Here is a 24,168-nt window from a genome sequence, read left to right on the forward strand (position 1 = left end):
CAAGCCTAGCAGGCACAATGTACCAGGAGGGATTGGTATAAAAAGACCTAAGGTGCAAGCCTAGCAGGCACAATGTACCAGGAGGGATTGGTATAGATTGACTTTAGCTACAAACCTAGCAGGCACAATGTAGAAGGAGGGAGCATAGTTTGTTTAAATGTAATTTTTAGGTTTTGTGCTATTAAAAACAAAATTGTCATTTACTAAAAATTTCGTATAATGAAAAACTGATTATTCCGACTCCTAAAAAGCAAACGCTTGGGATATGCCCTTGTTGCTTAAATAATTCATCTGAATTCTAGAAACATTTTACAAACGGGGTGATTTCTATACAGTGTCCTGATGGACATTAAATCATCTCCCCAGTCTGGACACAGGGAAATGCTTGGGTCACGTTCTAATCAGCACATGTAACCCTCCAGGGAGTGTGTGATAGAATGGTCTGATGTCCATCCATCCATTCCATTTTCTATTCTAGAAGAAATCTAACATGAGAAATGTGGTTGTTGGCTTTTCAATTTAACTGTTTAGATTTTCTTTTATAATAATACGGTAACATTGAAAACACTTCAATCATCTGCAAGAAGTTTTGTTTTTTAGTTAATATCTTACTCATGATGGCGCATTCAAAGTAAATAAGTAATAATACAATTACATTTCTTTTATTTCTTTTCTAAAATTGCTAAAATTGACTTCAACTTAGTTTTTGCCTGTTTATCGCTTTGTGAATAGAGATATGGATCACAAAAGGTTGTAAGTGTACAGTAGATCGAAATATAAATTCCCTTTTTGATGGAATGTTGGAGAGGATTTTTGTGGCCCATGGACAACAAATGATTGATTACATTGAAGACTAATCTGACCATAGAAATATAGATACAACTAGATATATAATATTTATATAAATCAATATGCAGCACATGGACATCAGATGATGGATATGACCACGATTTAATAGAGAAATATATACAGGCAATATCACCCAAGCCTAATATATATTATGGGACTTAATTACAGCTGATGATATACAGGATTTAGGTATTTATATCATCCAATCAGGTAAGTGATGTGAAAATTTTGATTGGTTGCTTTTTGTCTTACTATTCCACATCCAGCCAAGGAAATTGAAAATATTGGACGTATAAATTCACTGGTATTTCTAACTTTGGACTATCAGTGTTGAATATATGAAAAACTTAAATGGAAATATATAATTAAACAAGGTCTGCTATATATATCATGTAGCAGTTTGGGGGAGAATATACAGTGTAAGATGAATACTTCTGACATTTAATTGAACTATTGGTTCTGGTACTGGATGGGTTAAGTTGTTTTAACGCTCCCACCCCTAATATTTTGTACCAGAACAGAACCGCAGAATGATAGCACAATCTCAGCAACAGCCACCGCCATTGTTTTATTATGTGGGAACAATATATTGTTGCAAGTGCTAAAATATATGTATTACATTGTATTGATATAGTAAGGGGAGATTTTCCGTCCCGAAATGTAAATATACTGTTAGCTGATGACTCCAAAATTCTGTCTGTATTTCATTTGTCTGCATGTTAAAAAAAGCAAACCCTGCACAGGACAGAATACACACAATCCATCACATATTGGGATAGAGACCTTATTCCCAACTTCATGGATGATACAAAATGATTTTAATTGAGTCAGAGGTCAGCCAGTGTCAGTCCTAAACGTTTAGAAAAAATAACAGTCCATTATAGCTATTACATGGAGCCAGGGTGACTGTTGTCAATGTTTCATATTAAACGGTGTATCCTGCTAATAACCTGTATTATAGGGAAGTGTGCACAAAAAGGATTTTCTGCTATTCGGACAAATACATTGCTTTCCACATGGATTTCACGAACCCCTGGGTATGAAATCATTATGGTCCACAAGACATCAAAGCTGATCACTGATGCTGGGACTTGTGGTTCCTCTGTAGGTAAATAACATACATCTCTGCTTTATGATCCATAAAATAAATTGTGTTATCCTAAAACTGAAGCCGATTGTTTCATAAATACATTATTAACTATTCCAGACCTTATGAAGAATTACCGCTATCGGATTTACTTCTCCGCTTTGTTTTTCTAGTGTTTCATATAATCAAATGACAGAATAACATTTCATTGTTATTTATTCATATATTCATTCACACTTTACACAACATATATTTTATATATATATATATATATGTGTGTGTGTGTGTATATATATATATATATATTTATATGTATATATGTCATTTTTGTGCTCTACGCAAGTGACAGACATAGAACACACTTATATCTAAATATAATAGGGTAATGCTAATTATAAACTATATAATAAGATTTATATATATATATATATATATATATATATATATATATATATATACATATATATTATATTTTGTGTATGTATGATATATATCAGTGTATCAGTATATATAGTGTTCCATGTAATTGAATTTCACTTTTTCTTTTTTTGTAATACGTTTATAAATACATTTAATAATCCATTGCAACATCCATGAATTAATATTGATTAATAGAAAGATAAAGGGTTGGAACGAGAAAGACTCAGAGATAGAACACTGGTATAATCGATTGCTGAAATGTGATGCTATTGTTGGGCGAATTCCAAAATTATGGAACAGAACCCCTGAGTACAGATCCAGAACATCATCCGCTGGATTTTTCACCCGGGATTTTTAAATAATTCTAGTTAATAAAAAAATACACAATAATATTTGTATATAATTGTCTATAATATATATATATATATATATATATATTCATATATATAGAGTATATCAGTATGTCATAATAGTAATTTACGCGATTCATTTAGAAAGATGTGTAATTTAAAAATGCTGTATCCTGTAGAGCGCCTTAGAAAACATATGATCTGTATATATATATATATATATATATATATATATATATTGTGTATAAATCTCTTATATTGCACATTAGCAGACATGAGGACTTTGCAGTATATTGCATTGTCCTTTCAGAACAATCTGCAATGTATTTTGCAGCATATTTTGCATTATGATTGCAGCATGTTTTGCAGTATATGTGCAGTAATTTGGGTTTTGCATTAGGATTGCAGCATGTTTTGCAGTATATATTGTGCAGTATGTTTTAGCAGCAGGGCACATTCTGTATGAGTGGACTGACCCCTGGCAGGACCGGCTGTAGGGACACAGAGCCTGGCCGCCACTTGGGAGGTCTGTGCTCATTGCATCCACAGCTCACAGTTCCCCACAGGAGGCTTTGTGGAGCTCACAGGGTCATAATTATGCCTCTAATACATGCTGCCATTTCATTTGACGCTAGGTTTAAAAACAAGTGGCCGAGTTCTTTGTGTGGGTTAGCTTCAGTAAGTAACACGTTTTTTAAATTAACTTTCAAGCTTCTCTGAGTGCAGACTGAAAAGGCGATTTAAAAGTCATGTAGTTTATGGGAATGAAATGGCTGGAGAAGGCAGATCTTTATCCTACAATGAGTGTTACTAGGCGGAGGATTCCCATTATTAGGGGATGAGATGGTGCAGATAAAGATGGGGGGTCTCACCTTATCGGTGCTGCGACTCAACGCACCATGCAGCGATCCAGAGGGGGCTTCTATTTACTGCACCGGCCGATCACTGGCTCTATGTGTATTAAAGGCTTTACGTGGCTTCTTCTCAAAACACAAATCTGGTGTAAGAAGGAAATGTGCAATGATGACTTGTGTAAGGCTGCAGAACATCACGCCTCAGCTACAGACAGCTCTCTCTCCTTCTCATAGGTCAAAGTGCCTGGATCAATGCTTGTGGGTTTACACAGCATGGACCATGGAGTAACAATTCCAGAACCACTCTCATATTCCAACACAGGACCAGCTTGTGTCCCACACAGATACATGGATGGGAAGATAAATGGATAGAGTGTCAATGCAGGTTGCAATCACCCCACAAAAGTTACACCATTGTGTTTTATTTAGTAATATCATTGTCACTGTAAAATGCTGCATGTGTGGATTGTGTTAGATTTAATCCAATATATAAATATATATATATATATATATATATATATATATATACCCCATGCACGCTTTGTGGTGCAACAACTATTTCCCTTTTTCTTTTTATTCTTTTCCTAAATGATGACTATTCGCCTATTTATCGCTGTGTGAAAAGTTTTCCCTAGTATTGGGAGATATCAGTCTGCATTGTAATCAGCATTGCTATGTAATGATTCTTTCCCTTTCTTTCTTCATCTTTTCTCTCTATATATTAGAAATGTAGGGTTCCAATAAAAAGTATTTAATATTATAGTATAAATGTAAATGTTATATAATATAAATGTAAAATCAAGGGTAAGTGATATTAGTACTCATGATATGAATTGAACAATAAACTAATAATAAATAGTTTTGATAAATCATATCTCACCACTACCACCTTTGCCCTTACTTAGAGACATGGTTGGTGTGGATGTTTCATAGAGGTGATCACTTACCAGCTCTCAGGTAGGTGTCCTGGAGAAAGGAGCTGTGACAATGGACTGCACACACCGCAGACTACAGACCCAGAACATCATCCAGTGTAGGGAATGCCGGGGATTTGTGAATATCTCTACTAAATAAGAGCCAGGACTGGAAGGCAAGGATACTGGCTGACAGTGCGCCTCTATTTTCATTGTGTTGTAGTGATCTGGATCATCTAGAGAAGCTTTTTGAAGAGGTTTAGAAGGGAGGCAAAGACTTTTCTGCTTGGAAACTCAATCTCACATACAGTAGCTGTTCCATCTGGGATCTGTCACTCCTGACAGCACCACAGGGCACAGACAGAATCTTCAACACAACACTATGTACAGCTACAGCTAGCCTACCCTGTTTAATCACACAGCCTGCTAAATCACACATACACCACTCACAACATAATACTTCCAGGAATAAAATATATACCCCTCTGGAGCTTAGGGCTGCTAAAAACATGGACACTGCACCCAAGGATCAGTGCGCACACTTTGCGCATCACCCTAGACTTGCTTGCGCATTTGTATTGATGGTTGTTTGGTTAGTATCTGCATCTTTTTCTTTTTCTACAGTTTATAAATTTGATGACAAACTTGTGCTTGACAAGGAAGACATTAATAATCTGGTTTGTATGTGATCGAGGTTTCTCAGTCACTTAATAAATCCATAGATATTGCTAAGTACTCAGGATTAGAGTGTTCTGCACTGGGCTGGATTGGATCGACTTCACTAGTATACAAGTCCCCAGTGTTCTGATGTTATCTGCTATTGTGAGTTTGTACAGGGTTGTCATACATTCACTTAGCGGGGTCTGCTATACTAGAGAACAGACCTGGGACTTCAGGGATCAGGAATTATAGCATTATAAAGGGTGGGAATAAAATCCTGCATGTATGTGAAAAAATAGTCTAGTGATTATTAGCTAACAAATAATGTTTACTATTAGAATGATTAGTATTATTGTGTTATAAATAAAACGATGTATATATTTATTTGCAACATATTCCATCTATAAAGATTAGATTTGTGATTAGGCTTATTTACTAAAGTAGTTAAAACTCTGTACCCAGTAAATGGTGTAAATATCCACTTGAATAATCTAATCGTGAATTCCTGTTTTCTTTCAATACTCAGTCATGTGCAAGTGAAATAAATAAATATGGATTTGCTTTTCACATTTTTGTATCAACAAAAGAAAAAAAATCACACAATGTATTGTATGAAACTCTTTTTATTTTATTAATAGTGCCAAAGCCTTAGCCGAAGGCTGCTTGACATACAGCTACCAATCAGAACTGTCATTTAATATGTTGATTTCATTAAAGTATATTTGATTGTTTTTTATGCAGGTTAGGTTACTTTATTGCTTAACGTGTGCTATTTTGATCTAGTAGTATGGAAAGTTGGCAAATTGATTAAATGCCTGAAATGAGAAAAATATTGACTAAAAATCTAAAACTAAAACTACAAAATGTATAGGGGGTCTGGTAAGTCATTTTGTAGAAGAAAACAGTGTTGTGGTTATAATTGTATATGTTCTTTTTTCCCTCTGATGTATTACTAGTATCCCTATTTTATTTTCATAATATAAATATGATTTAATTGTTCACCTTTTTCAATATACGACCTTTTCCCTCATCCAGAGACATGAATGGTGTGAATGTTATTAATGCTATGTGGTCATACATAAATGTGGAGGAAAGTATTTGGCAAACCTCTTAAATGTGGCATCAGGGAGATGACATTCAAATTTCAGTACACCATTACCTAAAAAAATATACCTCATAGTGAAATAAAAAAATGTTTAAAGTATTTAAAGTTTAAAGTCATTGTCAGTATATGTTCACAGTCCAGACAGATAGGAAAAAAAATATTATGATGATGATAATGATTATTACTACTATTATTAATCTTGTTGAGGATTTTGCAAGCATTGGGTTTTGACTGTATTTGTTTGAATTCATTTATTTATTTTAAATCTCATTTTAACCTAGCGTTTAAACTTTTAAACATTCCTCCCAAGACATTTGCATTCAAGCCTTACATCCATCTGGAATATTGTTGCTTATGGTATTATCTTGGAGATTGCTGTGAAATAAACACACTTTGTTCCCATATGTTTTGGTAATCCCTTTCCACTGCCCCACACACATTTCTAAAAGTTTAGCCTCTGAGATCAACACAGGACTGACACAAATAGTGGTTTATCAGCAGTGAACAATGTCTGGAAACCTAGAGGTTGTCTAACTATAAATCCCAGCCTGCCTTGCTTAACTGAGGCTAACAAAACATGCTGGATTGTTTTAGCTAGGTTTACACCAAACTATGTCACTTTTTGTCCTCATTCCTTTCACAATTACTTACAATGTTTTAATGTTTAAGATTTATCTGAGAATAGTGGGGTGAGCCATGGTAATATGAATTATTTTCATTTTTCTAAAAATAATGATTAATGTATCTTTTTTGGTTAGTGAACTTCTCTATCAAAAGTCTAAATCTTTTAAACGAAATGCATATGCTGTTGTCATTTTTTTTGGAATGTGATACCATTGATTTCAATGATCCATGCATATGCTCCTTACTGACCAAAAACTGCTGCATTCTTCATTTTCATTGATTCAATGGTAGGTATGTTTGAAGAGTTCTATTGTCAAAAATGAATGAACCCTACCTTGGTTGGTTTTTGGAACGTTTTTTATTCAATTTCTTCAAACTTTTTCTACTAAATTATTTTCTCCACATTAGATCTTTGTAAGATGACTAAGAATCCAATACTTTGGTTGAAGTCCTGAGCTCAGGTCTCAACAAATAAACTATATTGTGTAAATGGGTTTGTGAATTTCCTTTAGGTGTTTCTTCTGGTTTCCTCACCATTTTACAAAAATACTGGAAGTTATTCAGCTTCCATCAAAATTAGTTCTTGTGTATAATGGTGCATTCAGAGCAATGGGTTGGACTGGTCATGAATCTGATGATAGCCATTTGATGTCTATAGCAGCTTAATGCACTTGAATTTGTTGACTGGGGGAATATTGATCAGATTTATTAACTTTACCTCCTTTCCTACTTAAGATATGTGGTCATACATGTTAGGCATAATCTAACCATTCTAGGTACATCTGTCTGCCATTGGGACCCTATAAACCCAAACACTTCTATCAGGCCCATGGAAAAGGGTTGGGTACATATGCTACACATACCTCCTAATCCAGGCCAGCAATGGGCAAGTGAATATGTAATAGTGATCAGAAAAACCTTTACATAAGTGTTGATCAGTTATATCTGAAGGAGTTCTTACACATGGTTACAATGCGCAATCTGTATTGCTTTTCCAAATACATTTAGGCCAACTTTTAACACTTTGTTGAAAATGTCCACATCAGAGGACTTCTTCAGTAACCAGGGTCTGGAATGAATATTACCAAATATTACAATGGTGCAGAGCATAACAAATAAGACATAAATACAAAACATTGATATTTTTAGCAGTGATGTGCACCATTTCCTTTGCATCTAAACATTATCTGGTAACAAAAAAAGCGTTACATTGCAATGCAACTTAATTTGCAATTGTTTTAAAACAGTTAATTTATTCTGCACCAGTGACGTTTATCATATCTGACCCAAAGGAAAGGATACAGCTGCCTTTATCAGTGAATCAGGAGTCATAGTATTGGCACAAACAAGAAATGTCCATTCAGTTCCCCATAAATAAAATGATTCATTGGTATCAGAACATGTAACACTAGGTAATAGTATCAGTGTTCTCTGCACTGGCCCAGCCCTAGTGTGTTCTGGAGACTGGAGATGATTTAGTAAATGTTACTATGTAAGTTAAACCTGAATCCAATTAGAAAGAGAGAGAGAGAGAAAAGGAAAGAATATTTCCTAGCATATGATTAGTTGATTGCAGTGAGCACAGCCTGAGATCAGTGAGCATTGACTTTTCTGCACCCATTACTCCATATCCTGATGGCACAGGGTGCATGGGAAGCAGGTGCACTGGAAGAAGTAGCCACATTCCCCACTTCATATTTATCAGCCGGCTCCATGTCACATTTCAGGCGTAATTACCAGCTGAGATCAGTTTTGTGATGATTAGAAACACATCTTCCCTAAACAGGAATTATCATAAAAGTTTCACTTTATTTAATAGTTTGCTGTTGGCCATTAGAAGGCCGCCTGTTTATCTTGGAAGGGAGCCATCCATTGCAATATATAAAGACTGCGAGATACAAGTCTGACTGTTTATTTTCAGTACCGAAAGGAATGATGTATTCCCATGGGAGGGCTTGATGTTACCATAGGGAAAATGTATGTACCGTATTCGTGTTGGCTGGAAACCTGTGAAAGCAAAACCCTAAAAAAATACATGAAATGAAAAAATGAAGCAGAAATCATGTGTTGTGGACGATGGTGCCATGGCATCCGCATTCCAGCTGGAGGAATAGGCTGGACGAGGAGCTGCAGCGAAGGGGCTGCAGGATGGCTCCGCTCCGTCTGCTGTGACGTCAGCGCTCTATAGGCTCCAGCACTGTAGGGGTGGGGGAGGGGTTTGGCCCCTAATCACTCCCAGATGTCACCCAGCACATGTAAGAACTTATACATTGCCATAGATGAATCCCCCTCTTCTTATAGTAATCAGGACTACACGACCTGCTCATCAAAGCAAAAATAAGCCCTTGGAAACACTGGAGGGGAGTGGGGGGATATTTCATAATACGTAAAACATATGATGCAGAACAGGGGGAGATGCCAAAAGGAATTTATTGATATCTTTGTTAAGTCACAGTTTATGCAAAGCTGCTAAATGCTGTGTGTGCTGTGCGCTGCATGGTCCTCTATGTACTAACATGGTACAAAAGACCAGCATCCTCTGTAACTAAGGGCAACCCACTGCATCTTCCGTAACTAAGGGCAACCCACTGCATCTTCCGTAACCCAGGGCAACCCACTGCATCTTCTGTAACCCAGGGCAACCCACTGCATCCTCTGTAACCAAGGACAACCCACTGCATCCACTGCATCTTCTGTAACCCAGGGCAACCCACTGCATCCTCTGTAACCAAGGACAACCCACTGCATCCTCTGTAACCCAGGGCAACCTACTGCATGTTCGGTAACCCAGGGCAACCCATTGCATCCTCTGTAACCCAGGGCAACCCACTGTATCCTCTGTAACCCAGGGCAACCCACTGCATCTTCTGTAACCCTTTGCAACCCACTGCATCTTCTGTAACCCAGGGCAACCAACTGCATCTTCTGTAACCCAGGGCAACCAACTGCATCTTCTGTAACCCAGGGCAACTCACTGCATCATCTGTAACCCAGGGCAGCCCACTGCAGCTTCTGTAACCCAGGGCAACCTATTGCATCCTCTGTAACCCAGGGCAACCCACTGCATCTTCTGTAACCCAGGGCAACCCACTGCATCCTCTGTAACCCAGGGCAACCCACTGCATCCTCTGTAACCCAGGGCAACTCACTGCATCCTCTGTAACCCAGGGCAACTCACTGCATTACTGTAATCCAGTGCAACCCACTGCTTCCTCTGTAACCCAAAGCAACCCACTGCATCCTCTGTAACCCATGGCAACCCTCTGCATCCTCTATAACCCAGGGCAAATCTCTGAATCACTGTAACTCAGGACTTGTTACAAAACTGTTACCTAGAACAACTCACTGCATCACTGAAACCCACTGCAGACTCTGTAACCCATGGCATCCTAATGTATCTCTATGACCCAGGGTAACCCACCATTCATGCAATGATTTTCTATAATAAAAGGACATTGTGTAGTGTAGTAATTATTGAGTAACTAATGGCATCCAATCCCAGGCCTGCTGTACACTGTGCTATTATGGTGTAAAGTACCAGCATTCTCTGTAACTCAGGACTATGCCCTGCACATACAGAGGATTTATGTAATAAAGTGAAGTGTAGGGATTCATGGCATCCAATCACATTTTTGCTGTACTTCTAACCTATGTATATAATAAAAATATATCAGCATTCCCTGTAACCCCGAGCAAACCCACTGCACCTTCAGTGACTTTATGAATCAACAGTGCATTGAAGACTGCAGTGCAGTAACTTATGGCATCCAAACACTGATCTGCTGTCAACAGTATAATTACCTATGAACTCGTAAAACCTAATACTTAAACACTGTAATAAACTGCTGCAACTTGTGACATGCAGGCTTTAGATTGGTCTTATTTGTTCCAAAAGTCCATAATGAGTAAAAAAAATTGAAATGTCATTCAGATAAAATGAATATTTACTCCCCAAATCTGGTTATCACAAACTCACTCATTTGGTAAACCAACAATTCTCCCAAAGCATCCTGATACCCCAAATATACTGACTGGTGTCTGTGCCCACCACAATCATATAGTCAGGTTTAATGTAGTCACAGACTGGAAGTTTTATCTTAGTATACACGGCTGTAAATAGAAATGAATAACCCACATTAACCGATCTAATCTATCAAATATTCTAATATTCCTTATAACAGTGGGGTCACTATCTTCCATCCTCATCACGTGACCCCTCCATACTCACCTTTCCCCTATCATATTTCAGACACTTATTTATTTTTTAAATATTCTCTCTAATTGTTCAATTTATGTTTTCTTAACATTTCACATGGCAATTATATTTGAGTATTTTCTTTCTTTTAGCCCTTAGGCTAGGAGAAGAATTCACCTATGTTCCTCTTCAATGGGACACACTCATTAGGGCTATCTCTGACCCTATCTTGACAATGATAACAAATTAACAATAATTACCCTCTCGAGGGGGCATCGGGCCAATCTGAAATATGTACAAACCGGTTTTTTCCTTATTTCTTCAAGTACAGCCTGAAAATCCTCGCAGAGCCGAGTGACAGCCAGCTCATTACAAGACAAACACATGAGAGCAGCCTGATCACTCCTCCAAATGTCACCCTGCTGCTATCACTGGCCCCAAAACACTGACTCTGTTTAGGCAAGCTGATAAAGAGCGTTATCCGCCCTGGACAAAGCCATGAAATCATGCTTTCCAATGGAGCCTTCTGTCACCTTGGGAATTCACTTTATTTTTGTCTCACTTTCTGCGATATATATTTGTTATACACATATATATATATTTATATTATTAATATTATTACACAGTATATATATGTATATATGTTATACATATATATATATATATATATATGAGAAAAAATCATAGCAGAAGATACACACATAATAAACAAAAAAAAAACAACCTTCATCAGAGCAAAAAAAAAAAAAAACTAAAACAAAAAAATGATGAAAATGCTCTGTTGGTGCAGTTTGGTGAATTTATGAAACAATCATGTTTTTCTGATATGTAAATCTAATTTGTGTACACTGATGCATTTATAATTTGTGATTATTTTCGTGTTTCCATCAGCCATGCTGTATTAAACCTTCATGCTATGATTGCAGGGTAATGTGGAGGATTAGCAGAGCAGATACTAGTTGCTCCCATTGCTGTCTTATCAAGCTATAGAGCTGTACAAGGCGACCAGAGGCCAGTCCACTGACATCCCAATCTCCCAATCAATTCCCCCCTCATCCAGTCCTGCTCCACCATTTAGCTTTTAACGTCAAAAGCTACATTTTTGCTGGCTCCGGCCTGTCTAGGGCTCTTGAGATTTTTACTCTGAGAGTGATTACTCTCTAGAAAACGGCAACATCCACATTACAGAGTCATTCTAAAGATTTTCTCAGCTGGTGACTTCTAAAACTCTGAGCTTTGCATTTGTATTCGCATAGAGAAGTATTACCCACACAAAGATCTTGTCACCTCCACATTGCTTGGGATAGGAAGAATAAGCTGGGGTAATTGGTGCCTTACAAATGACAGTAACACCATAGTACTAGAGGTGACTCACATGGCTGGGTAATAAAACATGAAAACTTGTGCAGAACAGGGCTGCATCAGAAATAGCTAAGAATTACAAAACATTTATTACTGTCTATATAATGCTCTCATATTTAGAATCATTTACTAAATTATATTTTATTTTATTTAAGTTTACTTGTGTTAACGGTTTAATATTATCCAAGAAAATAAAAAAGGAAATATGATGCAGATTTCATAAGTGAAAATAATAAAGAATATGGCATCCTTTTCAATCCAGTAGAGAACATAGGATTATTGGCCATGACAAGCAGTGACCGGTTTAATTTTATTTCTAAAGTAGTAATTGTGTCTATTAAATGCACAGCTTACACGAATTATATATTTATATTATAATTATATATATTATATATACAATAAATAAATACACATATATTTCTATTATTTATTATATCTATTTAAAGGTGTGTTACTCCTGACATTAGCACAGAGTCTTTACACTTTTGTTATATATAGTTATATATTTGTTAAATATTTAGGATGATGGAATAATACAAACATACCCCAATTTAGGCTGAATAATGATTTATTTAGGAAATAACTTATTTTTGCCCCGGACAGTCAGGGCTATAGGAAGATGATTTCCCATAGCAAGCAGTGTGCAGAGTCCCCTCGATATATCATTACACTCCTTACTGCAGAAGTATCGCCCAGTAATAGACTAATAATCGATTATATGGATATTCTGTTTTTTTTCTGTTATTATCATCCAATCACATTCTACCTTTATTCTATATGCGAGATTTAAAATAAGTAATTGCTAAGAACTAAGACTTTTCCACAATATCTGTCACCTGCTGGAGAACATTTGCAGAGACTCTCTAATTACACAATGTATCATAGCTTTGCCAGATCTGTCAGTGCCCAGATTAATGTACCAATGTAAGAATGCATTAATTCTGGGCACAGTCATTTTCCACTGCTGAATACTCGTAAATAACATCTCTGCACTGTTTCAGCTTTCTCTACAACGCTGTGAGGTTGCTAAAAGCTCAACTCAAAAAGCTAGGAATATTTTTTTTAACACATCTGATGATTTTGTTCAAAATAATTTTTAACTTAAAAAAAATAAGAATAATTATCCTGGTGTTTTAGCTTTGTGAATGGAGTCTGAATTAGATGTAAACTTTGTTATAAGTAAGCATTCTGTACCTGGTATTATTCTGTGCGAATATTCGGTATTTAGCGTTCTTTAAGACACTGTGTCTCCCCAGTAATCTGCAGTTAGTAAGTTGCAGTAAACTTTAGCAAGTGTCTCTGTTCACAGGACTGCTAAGATTAGGGCAGGCCCTGACCCCTGACAGCAAAGGGCACTACACACTGGTCAGTTATTCTAACCCTTCAACCTTCACATATGGACCTGGTGCAAGGCTCCTCTTATCTTTTTATAGCTGGCTACAAACACAACTACTAGATCTTCAGCAACAGGCCAGGCCTTAGGTAAGAGGAATATCTTCTAATTCATCTTCTAAAACGTTTGATCAATAAAATAATTGGAATATTATGTTTGGTTAATGACCATATGATTGTCCCTTTTCCTTAATCATTCTGTTTTCCTACACTATACTTGTATACAACATACACAAGAAAAGCAGCATAAAATATTACTACTTCAAAGTATGTACTAAATACAACACATGTAACAAATTTACCAATATATATATATATATATATATATATATATATATATATATATATATATATATATAATGTTTTTCATTTATGTTTTAAGAAATAGTTTAAGCTTCTATAAATGATGGTCCTAACACTTTATTAGGCTGTTAAAAAGGAGTTAAGAATATTCAGACAAAATAATTAGAATTAGAAGAATTTGGTAATTTAGATGCCTAAATAATTCCAGCTCCTTTAATAAATTATCCCTTATTCTGTTTGTTTTTAGTAATACACGTGCACAAAATTAAACAGTGTCAAATATTACTCCTACATATTATATACTAAAGTCAATATTCTTATTATTTTAAATAATATTTTTTAACATTAATACTAATAAATAAAACAATTCCATATTATACAAATGCATTCATGTTATCACACATGCAAACACTCAAGCTCACAAACAAAGATTTAGAGTGGAAGAAAAGAAGTAAATGTTACTCTATATGTAAGACATTTGTGTTATATATATATATATATATATATATATATATATATATATGAGGTTTACCCTGTGCATAAGGGCAATAATAAACATAACGTATACAAAAAGACACTCAGTGGTTTATTGATCACTTACAACGATTTACACCTTCAAATATTAATTAATTTCCACAATTCTGGACAGAAGTGCACAATAAAACAAGTAGATGAAACACTTTCAAATGCTGAACAAGACAACAAATAAAAGAACAGGGTTGTGGGCACTGGTCCCTGCCATAGAGATCAGCTGACCTGGCACTGCACTGCAGTTAAGATGGCAGAGCTCCCTGGCACAGGGACTGCCCCTATACAGATAGGAAGCACTGGGGCAGCGGTTCCTGTCAGTATATTCTTATTATAATATTAATATCCCATAGGTCAAGTACACTTCACATACATACATACGAATACCAGGAAGCCGGGTGTCCTCCTACTGTGTTGTGTTTTCTGTACAAAACAGAGAAATACTGCAACAATCACAGGAGCCAGGGCCCCTGCTATATCAACCTGTTGATTCTTCTTCATATAATGGAATGCTTCTCTGCAGAAATCCACAATGTGGGTGCTTTTAGGGGGGAGAGGGGGATTGCACATAAATTAACAGGAGTTTATTTTTTCAGAAAGTATCTTTGATATAAGTCTTCCATTCTGCAGTTCAGGGGATCATTGTTTAAGTTCCAGAGCCCATACATGCTGGGGCCAGCCAGTCCTCCCTTTCGTTTTCTTATCGTTGGTGCTAACTGTGTTTTTCAAGAGTTCATTCTGGGAGCAGAAAACAGAGAAAAGCCAGAGATTTAGGAGCAGTGCAATCACAAATACATAACCCTATAGAGTTATCAAAGGAAATGGATTACATTGCTGGGATCTGAAAATAAAACCCTATAGAGATATAATATATTTGGGATCTAGCATTTAAAATCAAGTAAATATATCACAGGACAGGGAGTATATAGCTAGGATCTGTAAATTAAACCCTATAGGGAAATTATATATTTACGATCTAGCAATAAAAACCCTACAAAGATATCACAAGACCTGAATTATATTGCTAAAATGTAGAAATAAAAATTCTGTAGAGTTATCACAGGACATGGATTATATACCTAGGACCTGTCAATGAAACCCCTATAAATGTATGCATAAATTATCCAGATGTGATTTAGCAATAAAAATAGAATTATCATAGTACAATGATTATTTAGCTAGGACCCAGAATATGAAGATATCATAGGTTATGAATTATATAACTGGGACCAGCAAAAAACAAACCCCATGGAGATTTAATAGAGCATTGATTAAATAGCTGGGACATGGAAATACAAACCCTATAGATATATCATAGGACCTGGATTATCTAGCTGGGATCACATAACTGACATGTCCACACTAGCTTTCACTATCACTTTGTAACCATCTATTTGTAAAAGAATATTGTTATTATCAGAGATCGAAGAATCCCAGCAGAGCATAATATAACATACAATGTAACAATAAATATATAAATAGAAAACACAATAATTAGATATTTCAGTCTAGTCTGATGGCTAAATTGTGTGTTTTGTAGTGTTGTTACAGAAAGGATACAGAATATCCATGCAGCAGCTACATATAAATACAATTCTTTTATTATAAAAATGTTAGGCTTGCAAATAAGCCGATGTATAAATATTTGGGTAAGACTAGAGGGAACTAACTGCAGATTTGTAGAAAGGAAATCATTTTTAACATTGCACAGCTACAAAGAAAATGTATTTCTCCATGATGGATGATAATTGCAATCTACACTAAACATGACAAACATCAAGAAATACATTAACATGTGCATTGTGGAGACTGGACTGACTTCTACTGATCACACTGAGGTCTCCACAACTACAGGGGACTATGGATCTATGTAATGAGTACCAGAATCTTGCATTTATACATACATACATATTTAATTTATAGATGTCTATAGACTTACTACAAATGTCACATATAGATTATTATAAGTGAGATGTTGTAGCGGATTTTATATTTACCGCTATATATATATATATATATATCAGCTACAACATCTCATTTATATTAATATATAATATGTGTAAATAGCTAATAAATTAATATTGCTAAACTTATAATTCTTGTTATAAGTGTAGATCAGATCAGTATGTAGATATAAAAATACGATGACTTTTATGGCGACTATTGTATTTATAATTGTTTTAGATTGCTATATCTTGTTCTACTAAGGTTGCAATATTTTACTTTTATCAATCAAAATATTTTATGTTAATAATATACAAATGTAAATATTACTGACACAACTTAACAATAATAAATATTTATATATACGAGATAAATGTATACCAATAATTGCAGCATTGTTTTTCAATCTACAGATCTGTAGATTGATGTAGATTATATTTACTTCCCTGTAGTATAATATCTATCCACATTTGATTCTTTATATATGTATTTATCCATCTATTTTATATATAGCGATCTAGATGTATGATTGTATTGATCTATTTATGTATCTATTTCTTTTTACCTATTTAGATCTATTTATCTCTTTTTATCTCTGCAGATCTATGTTTCTTTTTATCTGGATGTATATAACTATCTATTAATTATATTATCATTATATAATTTATTTATTTCTCACTATGCAGATCTATGTTTCTTTTTTTCTGGATGTATATATCTATGTATATCATTATCATGATATAATTTCTTTCTTTCTATGCAGATCCATGTTTCTTTTCATCTGGATGTATATATCTATGTATGAATCTATTTATATCATTATTATTATCATATCATTTCTTTCTTTCTATCTTTGCAGATCTGTTTTACTATACCTATTTCTCTATGCAGATCTATGTTACTTTTTATCTGGATGTATATATTTATCTACTTATCTATTTATATCATTTTCATTATATCATTTTTCTTTCTCTCTATGCAGATTTATGTTTCTTTTTATCTGGATGTATGAAAATATTCATTTATCTGTTTCTTATTGTCTGTAGACCTTTGTTTCTCTCTTGGTGTATGTATATGTGTGTCCCCATGTATATAGATGTGTGTCCCCCATGTATGTGGATGTGTGTCCCATGTATATAGATGTGTGTCCCCTGCCCCCCCCCAGCTGATAAGAGGACCTGTCATACTGACCAGCTCTTTCTTCCTCCTCTCCTCCTTGACATCTGTCTTCTTGATCTCAGCTTTGAAGGCCTCTGTCTCCCCATTCTGGTCATCCTTGGCCAGTAGGTCCATGAGGTAGGCGATGTAGCTGGTAGCCAGTCGCAGGGTTTTTATCTTGGAGAGTTTGGTGTCTGCGGGCACATTGGGGATACATTCCCTCAGCTCGGCGAAGGCGCTATTAATGCTCTGAGTCCTGCGCCTCTCTTTGCGGTTAGCAGTCCCCCTTCGTTTCACAGGCCTTTGCATTAAGCCTCCGGCACCGCTTCCCGGGACACCCCCGTAATGGGAGTGGTCCAGGCCGGCCGCGCCATTGGCGTATTCCGGACTATAGGAAGGTGCCATGCTGTAGTCGGGGGGAGACATCTCGGGGTGACTGATGAGCCAGCCGTGGAAATAAGGGTTCTCTTCGTGGCAGCGGCTGGCGGCGGCGGCTGCGGCGGCTGCAAACGGATAACCATCGTGGTGCACCACCGGATGGTGAGGAAATCCTCCAACCAGACTCATGGCTCCCCTTGTGCCAAGTCCTTCTATTATCCAGCAGGTCTAGGCTTACAGATAGAATGATAGAGGAATGTGCTGCCTATGTCCAGCTCCCCATAGATCCCCTCTCTCTCTCTATGAGCAGTAAATGGAGCCAAACTTACAGGCACAAGGCATCAGGCATTGCTGTCAAGGTCCAGGGCGATCCTGCCATAAACATTGGGTGCAATACAAAGCAGGGATTACTTACAACAGGTCCATAGTGATCAGGTGTCACTGTGATGTGCCATCCATTTCCCACCTTCCATCCATATATGTGATCACAGCTGTGTGTCCTCCATACACCCCATGCTTCTGCAGGCAAAGCTCAGCACTGGCACCAATTCCAAGCACAAACTCCATGTACAGCTACATCTTCAGGGAAGCTTGGGTTAATATATGTCGTCACAGGGCCGTTTCAGCCAATCAGGAGGAGGCGGAGGCGTGGCCGGGCACACTCAGCCACAAACTTTTTTGATGTTCACTCTGCTAATTGCAGGGCTTCTAGTCCAGGATTGGCTGCCTCGGCATAACCAGAATATAATTAAAACAAGAAAGAAGTCCTCTATGGACAGAGGTTAATGCAAGTGTGCAGCAGATGCTTTACAGTATTACATGATATATACACCCATACATACATATATACATTTCTATTTATGTACAATGACAAATAAACTGGATAATCCCAATTCAGGTATAGTATTCTATAACTTTGCTATCAGGATTAATGATTTAGAGATTGCATTTAGATATTTTACAAGTCCTGTATAATAATATGTAGATATTGTATAATGGTTATTATACTTTTATTTTGTTGCTATCTCCTAATTATTTCATGTATATATTATATTGCATGTTTCACAAGCCTAGCCTGTAGCTGATTTATAATGAATGACTCTTTTATGTTTCATGTACATTGTTAACAATTTGTGTCTAAATAATGGATGTCCTTCCAAGCATGTGCTCACATCAGCAGGACAGAGACGTATATACTAAAGGTAACTGTCACTAATGCATGACTTCTATTCTGCTTGTTAGCTTTTACAGATCTCTTAGCCTGGATATATAATATAAACTATGCACAGATCCTAATGTATAGAAGTGGAAATGACCAGATATTTATATAGAATGCATGCAGAACGTGTTAAGTTATTAACTCAGTGCAGCTGGGATTCTGTTTTATGATCATTGATGCTGGCAGGGGTGTATAATGATAAAATAGAGGGGGTGAGGAAGTTCAGAATTTGGGTTTGATGTTGTAAATTGGCAAACATCTAACAAAGCGGTTTAAGGAGCTGATATCTGAAAATACAGGCAATGTCTGTAATGATGTCCTGATGAAAATAAACTACTGATAAATGCACAGCCATACTATAGCCCTATATGAATGTTGTATTTTGCTAAGCTAAATTTTATTATTATTTTATTATCTATCTATCTATATATATATATATATATATATATATATATATATTCTGATCTTATTTGTGCTCAGAATAAGCGGATGGAGCCAGGAGGCATCCTCTTACACCCCAGGGGTACCGAGTCATGAGAAGCACTTGCTATGTCAGCAGGAGAAGATTCCTAAAGAGGTACAAAACAGCTTTGAGATGGTTCTTCAGCTCATATTGGCCTCTTCATAAAGTAGTTGTAGCTTTTTTAATAAACCGCAAAGTTCAGATAACATCTCATAGGAGGAGAACACCAAAACACCAAGCAGACCAAGCAATCAGATTCAAAGGCTTACTGATACATAATAGCCAGTAATAGACTATTAAGTACAATGCATGAGTTATAGGACGATAATAATTTATTTGTATTAAACAGAGTAATACAAATAAATCAAATACCAAACTCTGGATTATTACTTGGGGAAACACACTCGTTTGGTTCCTACAATTGATAATTGCATGCACATATTTATATATTAAAATGTTATGAATGATGAAGATTAAATGTACTATATTAAGTTATCAAAATAATTTTATAGAAAGCGACGTTTCCTATTGCATAGTGAATTATTTGCTATTACTTATTATTGCATAGTATAGGCTGTCTTTTAAAGCATACTGCAATAGTACAGGCTAAAACACATATTTGTGTTACGGTTTAGAGTTTGTTTTACACACACACACACACATATATATATGTGTGTATATATATATATATATATATATATATATAACTATTTATAGCTTGATGAGCAAGATAAAGCAGATCCAGATGTATTGCAATGTACAACAAATATAACAACACTTTGCAAAATGTGTCTGCATTTGCATGACATCCCATTAAAATTATTCTATTTATTTGCTCCCTGTTTATATATAAATAATTGATCTGCTTTGCATGTGTGCAGGGCTTCTTGCAGAGGGTACACATCTCAGTCATCTTCCATCCCGATGACTTATATAAAGGTTGTTTCTTCATCTGGTATTTTAAGTTGAGGCCACTTGTGCTACATTTAACCTCATGAAATATAGTGTCTGAGAATTTTTTGGCTTTTTTGTTTTTGCTTGGACATAATTGTAATACAACAATCAAATCGTCAATATGATAAATGTTCAGCTTTGTAGTGAGCGCTCCAGGAATTCTTTAAAGTCTTGTATTTGATGGTGTGAAGCTGGGAGATACCTGTGTAAGGAAAGGCTGGGTAGATGCTGAAATTTGTACTAATCCATTGACTGGTGATAACAGTAAATCAGCTCTGTGCCCCGGGCCGCTACTTCTGGCACCTAGAAGAGGGGAATATCAGGTATATTCTGCTGTCATTGGGGGCATTCACCTGAGTTCAACCTCCATGTCATACATCTAATCTAATGACATGCCATATATATATATAATGGAACAAAATATAACTTATTTTGTTCCATTAGTAAATCACGTCATATATATATATATATATATATATATATGACGTGATTTACGAATGGAACAAAATAAGTAAAATAAATAAGTTTACTTTGCAGGGTAAATGAAAGTAAGGTAAACTGTTCATTTTAAAGTTCACTTTAAAAACTCAATAATGGGCAAAGGAAACAAAAAATGAATTTTAACAAGTATATGATTGTTTGAATATATAGAATACGTCTTTTATTTTATTTTTTTTTACAAAGATCAGTGTACGGTCTCTATATCTTTAGTAGATGAACCCCAGTGGGGTAACCTCTTGTGTGTTCATATTACCCACCCCAAATTCTTCTCTCTATAACACACAAACTTATACAAATTTAGTGGTAATTGCGGCGTCAGTGCACACTAAGGGGTTGATTTATTAAGAGTAAGAAATGATCACTCAGTAAATAAAAATTTCTTTAAAGTTGTGTTCATTTATTTAGCTAATCATGTGCAAACATTTTTAATGCATTTTCCATATTTTTCCCCTGCATATGGATTTGAAAACTGAACGCAGCCTAATTTTATTTCTTTTGCTAAGTGAACATTTCCCACATATTAAGGAAACCACTTCATCTGTCCTCTCTCTTTATTCTGGAAGCAATTTAGGACATTTTAGGCAAAGAAAACTAAGGGCTGTTGCTTATAGCAACACATTGGATTGTATCTTATGCAACAATGCAACTTGTGTGGGTGTTATAAGCAACATGGACATTTCCCATCATTTTCCATTGATACGTTTAATAAAACAGCTTTTTTGAACTTGTTCTGTATGTAATTTTAATATCTATCTAAGTGTACTCTTTCTTTGAATAAATGTTGTTTGTGTTATATTTGTGATTGTATTATAGCTGTATTATTGTATTATGGCATGGTAATGGCATAGGATTGGCATAGTATCTGCATGCACATTCTTCTGCATATGGAGTCAGCTCTATAATAACCCTGGGATAGGTGGAATACTTTGGTAAATTGGCCCTATTTTTTCCCTTAGTTGACACAAATAAATACCCCAGAGGAAGGCTATTTCTGACACATAGGAAGACACGGCGGTGCTCAGTATTTTTAGCAGTAGGAAACTTTGTTAAATGTATGTAAGGATAATTGACCTGGCTGAGTGAGGTCCTCTCGGTAATTTAGATACGTGGAGTCTCCAGTTAATGACATATAATCAGCCAATAGGTCATTTGGTCACTCTCCTGTTACAAGGCCCTCCTGCACTCTCTGATCTCCTTTCATGCTGAATTTCAGCCCTACAAATAAAGCAAGACAGGGCTAGGCTTTTCAGTGCAAGGAATAATGGGATAGCCAGGTCCAGGACTTAAAATGTTATAAATTAGCAAGGATCTTAGAAAAAAAAGCAAACCTTACATGTTATCAGCATGGAGGCTTTGTGTACCAAACAACCAACTTCTGGGCAATGTTAAATGCCATGCCTAGCAATAAAACAACTGAGGACAGGACTGTTATAACATAAACACAGCACACACACACAATGCTTACTGGAAAATCTAATTCGATTTCTTGCAGCTGATTAGACGAGCCAAAGGACCAGCATCACCCCCACCCCATCCCTCCATTTGGCATTAGATCCATTATATTTCTTATTTACATATTTTACACCGACTTTATGGAGATGTTCTGCCAAATATAAATGAAATAAAGTTGCACATCTTACTGGATGAGGATGAATCAGAATGTGCTGTGTTTGTAGAAATCAAAGTTTGACAATGTTGTATAATGAAAATGGTGATTTTAGTACTAGGTATGCGGTCACTCCATCTGATATAATGAATTGTTACACCAGTGGGCTATGTTCACCTAGGCAGTGAATGGAGTGGAGATACGTTCAAAAATGTGTTTTTTAATTCCATGAACGAATAATCAAAGTTGCACATTATAAAATTGACACAAACTTAATTATAAATATTCTCAAAATTATTTTCTTGTAGCTACAGATCTCTGTTATGTCATTTGTAGAAAGTTCAGAATATAAATTGGCTAGTCATCATAGAGAATGTGTATTGTAATGTGAAACTTGTATTTTCTGGTTGCATTTAATTGTAATAGGTAGCCTAAATTACATACTAAATAAGTTTTTTTTCCTGGGCCAGAGATCATGACTTAGAATTCAAGTGCCCATTAATCCTAAAGGGCAAAAGTGTTTGTGCATTGATTAACACAGCAGTCCTCCTTCTAGGTAAATATTACCTGCTGATCATGGCAGTAGGATGACAATGTAAATTGACAATTCTATTAGTCAGGGACATTTTTTTGTTAACATTCGTTATAGTTTTGCAGTGACGTTTTAAGGGACCCCTGTGACTCTATTGGCAGGGTAGATGTAACTGTGGCATTAGATGTAGACTTTAAGCAAATTAATATCTAGCTGCAAATACAGAGTTTTTATTTCTTTAAAAAAATTGTCTAATCTATATAAATTACAGCTGACATTTGATATGATTTATCCACACCCTGTAGTTGACTTCTAGCTTAGTCTGCAAGAGGAGTGTACAATTAAAAAAAAAATCATATACCAAAATATCATGACAGGTATACCTCCATACATGTACCAGGACACAATATATAATGGTTATTAAATACAACCAAATTAGAATGTTTCCTAATACTGAGTGGGTGATTGAGATAAATGTGAGTTCTTGGGATCAGAGGAAGTCTTTACTTTCTCCCCCTCTCCCATAGATCTTGTGCGGCAAAGCTGGGAGGATGCAGTACCAGTTACTACCGCTAGGATGCATTAGCTGCCAGACTGTATAGAGGTCTGCACTAAGCTCAGGTAACATTCTGGAGATCTGCATTGACTTAATACATGAAAAGGGAAACATTTCTGTACACGAAAACCGGCTGATTATTCAAACCTAGAAATCTGATATCATGTGAACTATTTCTTTCCTTTTATTTTATTTGTGCAAGCTATTATGTCAC

General features: G+C 35.8%; 2 protein-coding genes across 3 annotated transcripts in view; both read right to left on the reverse strand.

Moving 5' to 3' along the window:
• Positions 1-4,879, reverse strand: part of SCRG1 (stimulator of chondrogenesis 1) — a 75,699-nt gene extending 70,820 nt beyond the window's left edge. Inside the window, exon 1 of one of the 2 annotated variants that reach the window (XR_011919955.1) lies at positions 4,508-4,879. The gene's annotated coding sequence lies outside the window, so the exon portion shown is untranslated. The remainder of the gene's footprint in view (positions 1-4,507) is intronic. The other variant, XM_072406058.1, reaches the window with a different exon arrangement.
• A 9,801-nt stretch (positions 4,880-14,680) lies between these two features.
• On the reverse strand, positions 14,681-18,662 carry HAND2 (heart and neural crest derivatives expressed 2). Its single transcript, XM_072406059.1, has 2 exons — positions 17,779-18,662; positions 14,681-15,381 (listed from the first exon to the last, which is right to left on the reverse strand). Exons 1-2 carry the CDS (start codon positions 18,310-18,312, stop codon positions 15,283-15,285), a joined length of 633 nt encoding a protein of 210 aa, XP_072262160.1. The 5' UTR covers positions 18,313-18,662; the 3' UTR covers positions 14,681-15,282.
• Between the last annotated feature and the right edge of the window lie 5,506 nt (positions 18,663-24,168).

This window comes from Pyxicephalus adspersus, chromosome 3 (assembly GCF_032062135.1).
Source record: "Pyxicephalus adspersus chromosome 3, UCB_Pads_2.0, whole genome shotgun sequence".
Lineage (NCBI taxonomy): Eukaryota > Metazoa > Chordata > Amphibia > Anura > Pyxicephalidae > Pyxicephalus > Pyxicephalus adspersus.